We start from the raw sequence: 13585 nt of genomic DNA, 5'->3' as shown, positions 1-13585 counted from the left end.
ATGTGCCTGGTCCACTTGCTGCGATTAGACTGAGGAAATTGACAGCATATACGGAGTAGACAAACAATGCAACGGTCAACAAGAGAAAAGCCCACCAAATGAAGCAAGAACTAGGAAAGGAGAAAAGGGCAATGATTAAACACTAGGTAGTGTATATGGGACTGAGCACCAAACGCCAAGAATGCAAAGCAATGTGATGACACCTTAACATGCATTGGAAAAAGAACATAGGAGAAGAAACAAAAGAGAGATTACTTCACTTGTGCCACTTCTTTGCCTTTGCAGCCTTCGTTCGACTCGCTCCTCCACCCTCTCGACGATGCCAGGCATCCTGCGGCATAACCCAGCCTCGAATTCTCTTTGCCTCCCTGCGCTCCCTTTGTTGGGGTTCTGGAATCCATTTATCTTTTCCCTCTGGCAATATACGTTGACGAGTCAGGGCGCCTGTTCCGCCAACATTCAGGTGCCAAGATGCTTGACCTGGGAGGGGAACTCTCTTGGAAAGCATAAGCAGGTAATATAATGCCAATGTAGCTGTGAGAGGGCCGGAGAATCCGGCCGAAGACGGGTAGTTTTCTGGAGAAACAGACCGAGAAGACCCAGAATAGTCAGATGACTGGTATGAATCCGAAGAAAACGTACGCTCAAGAGAGCTTGCACCAAGGGAGTTGTAAGAAGCCGAAGATGTTTTGGTGGCAATTGGAGGAGCAAGTTCTAGATATCCAAAGTAAGGAACATCGTCACCTTCATCGCAGCCAGCCCGAACACAGACGAGTTCGATTTCTGTCATGATGAAGCCGTATCGACAGGAGTGTTCACGCATGCAGCGTTGCAGATGCGAAAGGCCATTGAGATACTCAACGCGACGATGGGGTTGTTCATTACGCATCCCTGTGTTCCAGCGGTCAAAACTTTTGACCAGGCCAACAACTCGACCACGAGGAGATCCTGAGGCTGTGACCTCGGTATCAGAGGGATAATTGGCAAGAAAATGTGGTCCATTCTCATGATCAGCCACAGCGTCAGGGGCAGGATAAAGAGCCATGGAGTCGCGACCCTGGGAAACACGGAGTGCAGCATTGACCCGCGGAGCATAGATATCACGGACAAGATTTGCAAGAGCGAATTCCGAATCCGGTGCCAATCGGGATGACGACACATGGGTTCGCGGTGCGAGATCTTGAGGAATTTCCGTCGTGAGGAGCTTGGTGAAATTTGGGATCTCGTTCAATGTAACAAGGGAGAAAGACGACCATCGGCGCAAATTCCGAACATCCCACCAGAAATGAGTCTGGTTGAGGCGAGATGCGTTGTATGCGACGTTTTGAACCAGGTTGACTGCCTGAGTGGGAGCAGTAAGATACTCGAGAAGTGTTGTGGAGGGAGGCGCATAGTCAACTTGACTTTCGATGCTGACTGGAGCACCAAGGGTCTTGCCTGTGGCACCTGAAAGTGAATATGTTCCCAATGTGTTATCATATGGCTGATAGCTCAAGGGTTCACGTTTAGGTGGAGGGTAGTTCAGGTATGATGGTGCCATCGACGAAACAGGGGACGTTGGGCTACATTGCGAAACGTATTTGGGGAGCTGCCGATAAGTTGGATATCCATAGCGATTCAGTGTTGTTTCATCTATGCTAGACACGGAAACGTTTCGAGAATGACTAGAACGCTTGCGAGATTCTACCGGGGGAACAGTGACAGGAGACGGCAGGGTTGACCCAAAATGGGAGCCAAGAAATGAGGCAGTTGAGATTGGGGAAACCAGGGGGCCTGCGGAGTCGGTTACCACTCGCTGCGCTGGAGGTCTAGAGACTGGATATGGAGCGTAGCCAGGAGGGTTGAGAGTGCTAGCTAGAGCTTTCCGGTGGCGCTGAGGACCCCTCTGGGAGACTGGTTCATCCACAAGATCCTGGGGGCGAATTTTCGGCAAGAGGGCACGGCCATGTCGGTAGTAACTAGGTGATCGGTTTGGGGTGGTAACATTTGTGATCACCGAGTCAGGAGAGGAGTCCAGGGTGTATAGCGAGGATGATCCTGAAGTGGAACGGCTGTGCACAGTCTCAGGGTAGTTTTCACCCCCTAAGAAAGTTGGAGGTGTTGTTGGCTCATAGTAATACAATCGTGAAGCCATCTGTGCAAAATTATAAGGGAGCCGAGAGGGCAAAGCAAATATCAAGCACAGGTGTGGAAAATATCAGACAAGAAAAGACAAAGCGGGATGACTAGGAGATGAAGGTGGAGAACACAAATCAGAGAGAGATTGAATGAAGTAAGGAAGGCCAGCTTCCTGCAATTGCTGATGAGAGACGAAAGAAACAAACGGACAAGCAAGGAAACTGACAAAGGAGATTCGTGATAGCCCTTCTCAAAAGGGATGCAATATTGACCAGTAAAAAGAGAAAAGGAAACGAGGAACCTGACAGCTGAGGAAAGTAATGAAATGAAAGCACAAACCAGAGATCAGGACGGGCATTGAGGATATTAAATCCTCGACGGCCAGACCTGATCGCGAAAAGCGACGGCGGCATTCCAAAGAGAGGTTCATGAACACGGTCAACATGAAACAAGTTAACCAGGTATGATAAGAAGGAAGAAACCTTTTTTTTTTTTTTTTTGGAGTGGAAACACGGCTCCCACCTCCTGCCGATGAGCTTGGAGCTAATCCTGTCTCCGTTCATAGAGGGCATTTGCTGGATGGCGCTCCTACGCGCGCGCGGAATCCTGGATATCACGTTGAGGAGCGTTCGGAGAGGTTCTATCTGGCTCCGCTGAGTGGGACAAACCTAGTTACGGGGTTTCATATTTTTTTGTTCTCCAACGGGGACTCCCCTCGGTAAGATATATTTGGGTACATGATGGGTATTTCGAGGTCAATCTCGATGGCAACACCGGCCGGCGCTTGCCCGGGAAGCCCCAAAGAATCCTTCTGCCAGGCGCCTAGAGAAACACTGAACCTGGAGAGCGATGGAGATTCTCAGTCCCTTTCCAAGCGCCAGGGGATGGCGTGAAGCAGCAGGCAACTATACTGTACTATTTTTGAGAGTGTCGCTGTGGAGGGGAGGGAGGGGAGCACGCAAGTTGCAGTTGGCGCTGGGCAATTTGACGAGAGGTGAATGGATGAGATGACGTTCCCTGGCGAGCGCGCTGATCGACGGCGGCGGTTGAGGGCGCGTCTGGCCAGTTTGCCGGCGTCGAGGCCTCTGATTGGCTGACGCGCTGGTTCTCGCTCTACCGGAGCCAAGCGTGCGATCCATCACGCTAGCCTAATCTCGTCTAGCGCGCTCCATCAGGAGTCCTGACTTAGCGCTAGTCCCGATTCAGCCTGGGGCGTACCGTGACCACGAGCAGCGAGCGCGTCTCGAAGTAGCGGCAGACTCTCAGCCAGCACCGACACCGCTCACCGACAACCGGACGCGCCCGGCAACACCACGTCGCTGCGTGTCATCTGGCGGGCTCGTAGTGGGTTCCATACCAGACGATTGGCTGCGGGTGCTCCGTGCGTTTTCAAAACATGTTTCATCGTCTCCCGATCGAATGCCACTCGCCTCCAGTCTCTCGATTATCTCATGGCCTGTCCACACCGCCGAATTTTAGCCACTCAGGAAGGGTTGTACTCTTGGAAAGAGGGGAGGAGACGAAATTTTTTTTTTTCCTTGACCGTTGGCGAGAGGTGTCATACCGCCCTCAATACGTGCTGTTAGTGGGGTTTAGGTGCTGCGTTTTGTTGAGAAGGAGATCTAGACCCTGCGATGGCTCGAGAACCCGAGAGCTTTCAGCTTGTCCCTTGGCTATGGGACAAACTTTTCGGACGGCGGATGCTCACGGGCGCTTTCATTGCGAATATACGCTAGTGAGTAGCTTTTAAAAGTATAGTATCTTCGAAGACTTTATCAATGTTTGTTGCTTCATTACAGACGATTGAGGCCACTGGCCTGTTCAAAGTGTATAATTACCCAATCACTCTAAATCTACGTAGGATATACTCCGTAGTATGAGTTCCCAACTGCGGAAATAAACGGATGCTGAGCGTCATGAAAGTGACGTGATTATATGGAGATAACTACTCCGTACTCTGTACATAATGAATACTTCTGTAATAAATACCTTGATTGTGGGAATTGTCTCGTAAGCCTTGATATCGACACTTCAAATTCCATGCCATTATCACAAAATGGCTGCAGCACCAGCGCCTCTCTCGATCAGATACGCCGCCGAATCCGACCTCCCTTCCCTTGGACACCTTGAGATTGTTGCATTCCCAACTTCCAAATATCTTTCCAACACTTTTCCCAATGCCGACCCGCAGGTACTGCAGAACTTCAAGTCAGTTCTGCTAGGCGGGTCACTGCCAGACCCAGAAGTCCACGCCCTCGTAGCCGTCGATCCCAGTACGGATCAGACCGTAGCATATTGCCGCTGGACAATACCCACGGCGTACGGATATGGAGACGCACCTCGAGCTGAGATATCCTGTCAGGCCGCCGCAAGAGCGGCAAAGGCGCTGGAATACGCCCCTGAGTCTACGAATAAGGAGATCTATGACATGTTTGCATCGCTTCTTAAGGCGAAGCAGAAAGTGCACACCCGAGAGGATGATATGAGTATTAGCAACTCCCTCCCCCTCCCCGCCATTCGATGTACCCAGTCCTGCGTATCAAGTCGATTTTGCCAAATAGAACCAGCTGACTTCTGATCAGTCCTTAACATGCTTTGCGTGTTACCGGAATACCAAGGAAGAGGGATTGGGAAACAATTTTTGAAGTGGGGAATGGAAAAAGCGGATGCAAAGGGGGCGAGGATTTATCTTGAATCTACCCCAGCGGGGTATCCGGTGTATCAGAAATACGGATGGGAGGCCGTTGAGGAATGTGTCATTAACTATGTGCCATTTGGGGGCGAGGGAACCCAGACGTTTGTCTTCATGATGAGAAATCCACGGACTCCGAACCCTGCCCCGTAAACTGCTTCGAGGTTCTGGTGTACTAAATGACAAGACAAGTGTGTGAGAATAGAATAGGTGTAATATTAATGGATGTATGCGAGTAGTGTTGACCCCGATAATTTATTAATCTGATTCTTTCCTAGCTGATTTAGTTTCCCGCAATCCCATCCTATCCCGTTCCATCTAGCACATAGGCATAAATTAAAACCGCATAATCGTATTAAAAGAAGGCCATTATCAGTATTTCCCAGCATAAAAAATATGAAATGAATTTCTTTTCCAACAAGTCTATATGCCCCAGCGTCTAGGTACCTGGCACGCGCAATGACCCATTATGTAACTGACGGTGTTAGAAAAGGAAGTAAATATAAACGAGTTTAGACGTAGGGGCGATCGCCAGATTGCCCGGATTGACAACGCCCCGTAAAGAAAACTTATGCTTTGACCGCGTATTCTCTCCGGAACATGTCGTCAACCTTGGTCAGATAGTAGGTTCCTGGAACAAGGTAATCGATGCTGCCGACAGGAATGAAGTCCTTTTTCAAGTGAGCTCTCTCGCGTAAGAGACACATCTACAATATAGCTGTCAGTTTCATTACAAAACAAAAAACATGAAACACTCGCAGCAGCAGGGTCGCAAGCTTACCTCGTCATAAACTTCTGGCGGAACAACTCGTCTGGCATCAATGCGCTTCTGCAGATCCAGCTTCTGAACGATTCCTGAAACATCGCCAACGATCTTGATGCTGAACATGGAGCTGGCAAGGCCACTACCGTAGCTGAAAATTCCAACTCGCTTGGGTTTAGCAGGGTCGAATGTGCCATTGCACAGCAAGCTAGCTAAGCCTCCATACACGCTAGCACAGTACATGTTACCGCACATGGTGGCAACTTGAATGGAAGGCTGGACCCGCTCAGTGAATCGCTTCTTGGTGAGGGCCATAAAAGTCTTTTCGACACTCTTGTCGGATAGGGATTTATCGTAGTCAAGGTCGCGGAGTTCGGCTGGGACTTCGGCAAAGGCAGGATGGCTCGGGTTGGCCAGGAAATCGTTGTATAGGAGTCTGCCATAGGACTTCGAGACAAGTTTGCAGGTTGGAGCATGGAAAACCATATGATCAAAACGATCAAGAGGAGTTTTCGACTCGTCATCGGGTGCTTTCGCTACTCCGTTGACAGTCGGGGCTAAGGCCTTTTCTCTAGCATTGTACGCTTTGTAGCAAGCGTCGACGGCTTGAGTATAGCATTTAATGGAGAAATGGCCATCAACATATGGGTATTCACTTGTTAAATCTGGCTTATAGAAATCATAAGCGTGAGTGATGTAAGTGCCGCGCAAACCGCTGTCGAAAACGATTGGGGCATCGGGACCAATGAGCATGGCAACGCAACCAGCACCGCCAGTAGGACGAGCATTGCCCTTCTTATAAAGGGCGATGTCTCCGGCTACTACGATAGCATCTCTTCCATCCCACGCGGACGACTCGATCCAGTTGATCGAGTTGAAGAGAGCATTAGTACCACCATAGCAAGCATTGACGGTATCCACGCCCTCAATGTTTGTATTACCAGACGGGGCAAACAACTGCATCAAAACCGACTTCACGGACTTGGACTTGTCAAGAATAGTCTCAGTTCCCACTTCAAGGCGGCCAATTGACATCGGGTCAATGCTATACTTGCTGAGAAGCGACGAGAGGGTTGTGAGAGTCATGGAGTAAATATCTTTTCTCTTGTGTCAGCCCTGGCTCTTAGCCGACGTTCACGCGAAGATTTATAGAACTCATTACCTTCTCTGTCATCACAGAAGCTCATTTTCGTCTGGCCTAAGCCAATGGTGTACTTCCCCTGGCTGACTCCATCGAACTTTTCAAGTTCGGCCTGGTCGACGCACTGAGAAAGGTTTAGCCACAGTCAATTGCACCCACAACACTCTTCTTCGCCTTACCTGACTGGGGAAATAGACCTCAAGGGCCTTGATACCAATATTCTGAGGACGGGATGACATGGTGGCGCACAGGCGTAAGCTCAACAGGCCAAGATAAAAGTATTATGATTAAAAGAAATGTAAGGGAGAAATAGGTATTTCAAGAATTCGGCAAGGTATCTAGAGCGCATAGCCCAAGAGCAAAGTCAGCAAAAGTTCTCAGCAGTGTTGGGTGGGGAGATTGGAGTAGCGCGCGGACAGGAGTGATCCAGGGGTAGGATGAGAGCAGGACCAGTGCCACCCACGTATATTTGGAGCTCTAAAACCAGAGAGAGCACTTGGATGGTATCTTTGAAAGAATGAACGTGAACTAAGAATCAAGCGTGCGATCGTTGAGGAAGGGAAATGATCATGGATGTTTGGGGGTTGACCCTTTCTTTTAAATTCTGCCGCCTGGGACATTTCGCGGCCGTACAACCAAATCCACTCGGTGACTGAATTTGAGTTTGCGCTAATCTAAGCCAACAGAACGCTTGGCCGTTACAGGGATGAAACTTTTCTTTGGCTGACGGGAGCCAGCTTTGAGTCTTCGCTGAGGAGGAGAGTGACAATCCTCCAATGGCTCCAACAGCACAGAGCAAAGGTTTGTGTCTTTGCTTTCGTATGTATCTGAGAAAAATATCATTGTCGCCTTTGTCCTGCTGAGTTTTTAGATTTCGCTTCCGGCAGCCCACTGCGATCGGGTAGCAATCTGATAAGGAATTACTCCACTTGACTTTAACCTTCCGAATGGCTGGTATTATATTACTGTAAATTGGTTACCGCGTTGAAACACCCGGAGCTTGCAACATCCAATAGCCGGCGAAAATCCCGTACAACTCGTGAAATTTCGTTACTCACACAAGCCACTTGAGGACTTTCTGGGGCTTGGCATGGTAATTTTTCCTTGCGTTTCAACCCACCTGGGGCAAGATGGCAGGGATCAGATAATCGTGAGAGCTCCTCTTTCGGACCCGCGCGTGAAATTCTGAAGGATTTCGATTTGGGCAGGTGCTGCCTTTTTCGGGCCCAAATGACACCAAAAACGGCCGCCCCGGCCCATCCGCACTGACTCACCCGCCGTGTGCATAACAACTCCAACTTGAAACAACCTCAAGCTGTTGGGACAATTTTTGAATATCTCCACAACCACTGATCTATTTGGCTCACACAGTAGCTCAATCTACTCACCAGAGCCCTAGGTATCACCCAATACCAAGAATAGTATGGCAAGCAGCCAAACTGCCCCTTGGGTGGGCCTCCAGCCCCAAAGCATACATAACCATGCAACCCAAATATAAGCAGATATCAAAGCTATTGAGAAATTCTGATTGAATATGCTAGACAAGAACAGGAATTCAATATAAAGCATAATAAGAGCTCTGCTAGACAGTATGAAACTTGTAGGAGGTTGAACCCCCTTTTCTCTCAGGCCGAGCCCTTGATGCCATGCTGTGCAAGACCTCCACACTATTCCTCTTTTTGGCCTAGCACCACACACAAACATTATGTATATATTGTACTACACATGCTTGCCTATTCTCTTTTCTCTTCTTCTTCAAGCAATATATTCATGTATATAGAGTCTTAGCTAGTAACTTCAGCTTGACCCATAATATTACATATTGCTTCTTTTACTCTACAAAATAGATGCACACAAACAAAGATATAGAAGTAAATCACTGTCCTGGAGATACCAAACTTTCGAAAAAATGGCAGTCAACAGGGGACAGCACAAAGGAGCACTACTTCTGGCCCTTTGCACAGATCATCAACTACTCTGGGAAAACCTGGAACACCAGATACAGCTATTTGATTACTCAAAGAGAGCTGGTTGTTTTGCGCATCTCTAGAGCAGTCATTGGTTCAGGGATCGCCCAAACTAGGTCTTCACGTACTCCCGTGCAAACACCCACAGGAGAGCATGAGGGTACCTATAGCCCCCTTTTTGTGCCGCCGTCCAGCCCTGTAGCTGGACAGTCAACAACCCCTGAGCGGCAATCCCACCAGAGCAATGTTTCAATTGGTTCATCAGTGAGCCCGTCCGCTAGGCATTCTGCTAGTCAGTCTCCAGAGCAGCTATCGCACCATCAACACTGTGTCTCAGTTACTTCAGCATCCAGCACCATGTCAACTGACTAGGTCATCATTAGCAAAGCCTACGACCATATCGGAATTTTGTAGGCCTGAAAAACCATGGAACCCTGATGAACCCACTGTAAACAGCGTCTGAAAGATTCCCACAGCACAGATAATATATTTACTGTTCCTGAGTAGAAAATAATTCTTATTTTTAAAAGATTTCTCTGTCTGAGAAATATTTCTGATTGCTGGTAGAATGATTTCAGAATGACAGAAATATTCTCAGAGTTGTTAAAAATATTAATAAAAACTTAGTTAAAATACTATCAGAAATTAATTACTATATTCTGATTTTAGATACTTATTTATTTCTACAGAGTATTCTGACTGACGGACGGCAAGCGGGGCGCCAGAAACGGCTCCCATTGCTCGCCGTCCTGCCGCCGCTGACCGCTTGCCGCCCACGGTCATCTCATTACTACAAACGGCATAGCGCTTACCATTTTCGGCCTAGATACGCCTATTGGATCAGGGTGCTCTATTCAGGGAGCTGCTGGATACTGCTCTTGATCAGAAAGCTTGGAAAGCTCGGTACTGCAGTCTCCAGGTCCATACGAGCCGACTGTTATACTGATCGATCTGACCATCTTAAGGGACGAGTTTCTGCTGGAATCGAGCCAGCTCTACCAAGACATTCAAGACGGTGATACCATCTGGTCGAGTCAACAAGAGATGCCTTGTCCATATCCCGAAACCCCCATAGTACCACAGAGCATATTCGACAATGACCGCCTCCCGATTGGGCTGATCGACGAGGATAGACCAGGCACCCATCGTCATGGTGGTGAACGCGATCGAGAGATATATCTAGGTAGTCATGCTCAAAGCAATGGATCCTCGCTTCAAGGCCCACAGCAACATCATCGCAGTAATGACGTTAACTGGGCTGTATAGCTTAAGCAGCTATTAACTGGGTTAAATAAACGCAAAAGGCGACCGTACAAGCGACAAAGACTTGAAGAAACAACATCTTCGCCAACTAGGAATTCTTGCGACGCCCTCCGTGTTCACTTTTTGTCGTTGCCAACAAACGCGCGCTTAGTTTCTCTCCTGGTTATTTGAAGGTTCACTCCCACAATGCACATTTGAACCTGAAATCACCGCCAGCATCACACCTGCAAAGAGGAAAGTCAATACAGGAGTCCGAAAACAAGTCCGCTGGGCCACGCCTCAAGGGAATGCAGGAAATCTGGATGACAGCGGCTCCCTTGAAAAATCCAGGAAAGGGGTGCCATGGTTACCAGAGGAGGAGAGTCTTTTGCTAGAATTGAGGAATACTCGGGGACTACCTTGGTCTGATATAACGAGGTTATTTTCGGATCAATACCCTGGAAGGAGCCAGGGCTCCATTCAGGTATATTGGAGTACCAAGCTCGAGGGGAGGCAGTCATGACGATGCCTGTACTAATGTGCGCTGGTCACTTCCATATCCCAGAGGATTCGCTCACAGCGCTTCGCTCTCACTTCCTATCTCTGCTTGTTGAGGAACGTTTGTAACCCCCTCCTCGCCTGTCCCTGCCAAATCACAGGCCTAGCCTGATCTGCCAACAACTGAGAATGGAGATATGTGGGGAGCGAGCAGTTCAACGGATCTGCCTGGTTTCACCGAAACCTCTGGAGTTGCGGGAAGGGCGTGTCGTTATCATCTGAAGACATGAAACCTTGTACGGAGAGGTTGGGAGGATGAGAATTCGACTCGGTCGGAGGGTAGCAAGCTTATTCTCGGACGAATCTTCCGGCTTCTCGGAGCATTTGCTGATGATTCTTTCTATCTTAGCCTCCGGACCAACTATGTTTGTCACTTCGCACACGTCGCATATCATGAATTATAACGTCCACACCGACAGAAGTATCAATATTAGCAATGTGTTGCGGCTCATAACACCAACTAGCAAACTTGTAAGGGTGGTTTAAGACAAGCTAATACTCCTTTTCATCCACCTACTTGGGAGATGTACTAATGAATACAGTTGGAATGGTGATTGCAGGAAGTGCCTCTGAGTCGGGATGACGATATACTTAAAGATCGGTATACTGCTTGGTGATAAGGAGAATTACTCTCAGTGCCATTAGCGTGCCAAATAAGGGACATTTAGAAACCATCTCCGAGAGCACATTATACTACTGATTGTCTAACCAAGGGTCTGTTAAAAGTTCACGAGCGCTCTCTCTCTCATCTGGGTCCCATCGAAGCATCTTCCTAACGAACTTCATAAACATTTGCTTGTTAGCGCCCTCCAGATATTCTTCAGAGTCCTCCAATGAGATAGGTGGGATCACTTCGGAGGCTTTCCATTGGCCTAGTTGTGGAGTTAGTTGGAGAAATGAACTAAAACAAACATCGGGTAATGGAACATCACCTGAGATGTCCCAGTATTTTTGACTGAGGGAAGATCTGCGAAGAAACTTAGCAGGTGGAGGGCCGAGCATTGCTATCATTTCGGCGAGAAGTTGCGCATCAGAATGACAACCATCCGGCCCCCCTGCCATCAAATAGATGGTGATCCTCAAAGAGGTCCCAGATCTTAATCTCTTAGTCAGCCCACGTCTCAATGGATAGATTGGTGAAAGTTGTGGTTCGTAGCCTACCAGCACTCCAACGTTCCATATATCAACTTTTGCTGTCCAACTCATCCCAAGAATCACCTCGGGGGCGCGGTAGATGTCGGGCTGCACCAATCCATCGTGTACCTCCCCGATGCGAGCTTCTCCAAAGTCTGAAAGCAGTGGCATCCCAAAACCACTCCATCCCTTCTTACGACGAAACGCTCGAGACAAGTAGATAGTATAGTCGTCATTGACCTTTCGAGGGCTCGGGTCAGCAGCCTCGCTGTCATCCCATTCACGGAAAATTGAATCGTCCTTTGCGCTGATAATAATATTCTTTGCTTGGATGTCTAGACAGGATTTAGCCATTTATAGAGAGTGGGTTTCCTTAGATCCACAGACCAGTGTGTATAACGTGTGCCTCTGAGTGTAGATAATCAAGCGCCAGTAATAGCTGCTGCAATGCCCCCTTCAGCAAGTCCTCAGGAAGGCTTTTCGGATCCAATGTTGCTTGAAAATGAAGAAGGCTGGTCAAAAGGGGTTCGTAGACAATGCACTGGTGGACGCCTCTTGGCCCCGTGAGCTCGAATTTATCTACCATTTTGCGGACGAGGCTGCTGCCAGGATGATTCGATCTTATATTTGAAAGGTGGTCAAGCACGCGCACCTCCTGATTCTCCCTGGGGCTGCCGATAAATATTTTCAAAGCTATATACCGATGTTGTCTGCCAAGTCAGTTAGCATCAACTCGAAAGACTGATAAAGGTAAGCTATATTACCGAAGGTCACGACAAAACCAAACCGTCGAATTTGCTCCGTACCCCAATTTGCTGATCACTTGGTATCTGGCATGAAAGATATCACCAAGTTTGACTGGAAAATAAAGCCCTCGATCATACGCAGGCATTCGTTCTTCCTCGACTCTAGTTGCAGAATCAAGAACGGGGAAATTGGAGGTGTTGGGTGTTCTAGGGGGAGACGGCAGCCGTCGAAGAAACCGGCCGAGCCGAACGAACGGGTTCATCGTAGGGACCTTAGAAGGGGGAGGATCACCAAAGTGGCCTAAATCCTAGACATCGAAAAGTGTTAAATAGATTCCAGTGATTGCTTGAGGTCAAACCGAAGTAGAGTGCAAATCTGAAGAATGAGAGAAATTCGAGGCCAAGTCTTGTCCATCGGATCCAGATAGGCGCGGTACAGTCAGCGGCCTTGTAGGAAGCGAGCTGTGGTGGCGCGGTCAAAGGATCGGCTCACGAAATGCAGCAGACGATCAACTGACAAGCCTGTGAGATTATGGGACTGCTGAAGACGACCCCAGTAGGTCTCTTGGATAGGGAAGTGGGACTGGCTCCGGTCCATGTCCTTCTTGAGTCAGCTGAGGTACAAAAGCCCTTCTGGTCAGCTTTCGGGTGACAAAAATGTGCAACCTGGGAGCACATCCCTGGGAGCAGACTCTGGGTCGACCCTCACGGCCAGGGATCATGGTCATTACGACAGCACCTGGCTTGATAACTGGCCAAACCATCACCCCGGCAGATTCCTCTGCAGGATTTGATGGTGCTTGATGTGTTGATGGTAGCGGATCTCCAGGGTGGATCATTGCCCAGAGATACAAGGATGCTCTCACTGCGGCGAGGGCAATTCAACCAGGCCACGCGACCTGGTCGGACGGACCAAGACTTGAAAATGGCCGCAACGGAGCTGGGAATGCCTGGCAGGAGCTACCCCAGGAGTGGGAGTCCGGGAGCTTTCCTCTTGAAAAGGGACAGGTGGTGTTTTAATGCAGAGCTTGTAGGAGTTGTGCAGGCCCTCCAGGCCACACTGAAAATGGATAGTGGTGGCCCAATCACAGTTCTACTAGACTCTCAAGCTGCAATTGCAAGGCTGTGACACACATGATCTGGCCCTGGTCAAAGACTGACACTTCGAGCTCTTGCTGCAGCCAGGGACAGGAGTGAAACAGACAACCCATTATCTAATGGGTG

At 48.8% G+C, this 13585-nt stretch overlaps 5 protein-coding genes across 5 annotated transcripts; 1 reads left to right on the top strand and 4 right to left on the bottom strand.

The window, feature by feature from the left end:
- Nucleotides 1-256: 256 nt before the first annotated feature.
- On the bottom strand, nt 257-2134 carry D8B26_003155 (uncharacterized protein; the record flags this gene model as incomplete). The annotated part of the gene is made up of 2 exons (XM_003068564.2): nt 257-576; nt 643-2134. The coding sequence occupies 2 exons, from the start codon at nt 2132-2134 to the stop codon at nt 257-259; spliced, it is 1812 nt and encodes a 603-aa protein (XP_003068610.2).
- Nucleotides 2135-4142: 2008 nt separating this feature from the next.
- Nucleotides 4143-4996, top strand: D8B26_003154 (uncharacterized protein). Its single transcript, XM_003068565.2, has 2 exons — nt 4143-4604; nt 4701-4996. The coding sequence occupies exons 1-2, from the start codon at nt 4175-4177 to the stop codon at nt 4961-4963; spliced, it is 693 nt and encodes a 230-aa protein (XP_003068611.2). The 5' UTR covers nt 4143-4174; the 3' UTR covers nt 4964-4996.
- Nucleotides 4997-5221: 225 nt separating this feature from the next.
- On the bottom strand, nt 5222-7298 carry ERG13 (3-hydroxy-3-methylglutaryl coenzyme A synthase). Its single transcript, XM_003068566.2, has 5 exons — nt 7178-7298; nt 6894-7052; nt 6736-6838; nt 5592-6670; nt 5222-5517 (listed from the first exon to the last, which is right to left on the bottom strand). Exons 2-5 carry the CDS (start codon nt 6951-6953, stop codon nt 5380-5382), a joined length of 1380 nt encoding a protein of 459 aa, XP_003068612.1. The 5' UTR covers nt 6954-7052; nt 7178-7298; the 3' UTR covers nt 5222-5379.
- Nucleotides 7299-9641: 2343 nt separating this feature from the next.
- On the bottom strand, nt 9642-9833 carry D8B26_003152 (uncharacterized protein; the record flags this gene model as incomplete). The annotated part of the gene is made up of 1 exon (XM_066124055.1): nt 9642-9833. One exon carries the CDS (start codon nt 9831-9833, stop codon nt 9642-9644), a length of 192 nt encoding a protein of 63 aa, XP_065980130.1.
- A 1678-nt stretch (nt 9834-11511) lies between these two features.
- On the bottom strand, nt 11512-12624 carry D8B26_003151 (uncharacterized protein; the record flags this gene model as incomplete). The annotated part of the gene is made up of 4 exons (XM_066124054.1): nt 11512-11577; nt 11643-11950; nt 12003-12325; nt 12380-12624. The coding sequence occupies 4 exons, from the start codon at nt 12622-12624 to the stop codon at nt 11512-11514; spliced, it is 942 nt and encodes a 313-aa protein (XP_065980129.1).
- Nucleotides 12625-13585: the final 961 nt, after the last annotated feature.

Source organism: Coccidioides posadasii, chromosome 2, assembly GCF_018416015.2.
Source record: "Coccidioides posadasii str. Silveira chromosome 2, complete sequence".
Taxonomy (NCBI): domain Eukaryota; kingdom Fungi; phylum Ascomycota; class Eurotiomycetes; order Onygenales; family Onygenaceae; genus Coccidioides; species Coccidioides posadasii.
Note: the sequence above shows the minus strand (reverse complement) of the source record. Positions and strands in the feature narration are given on the sequence as shown.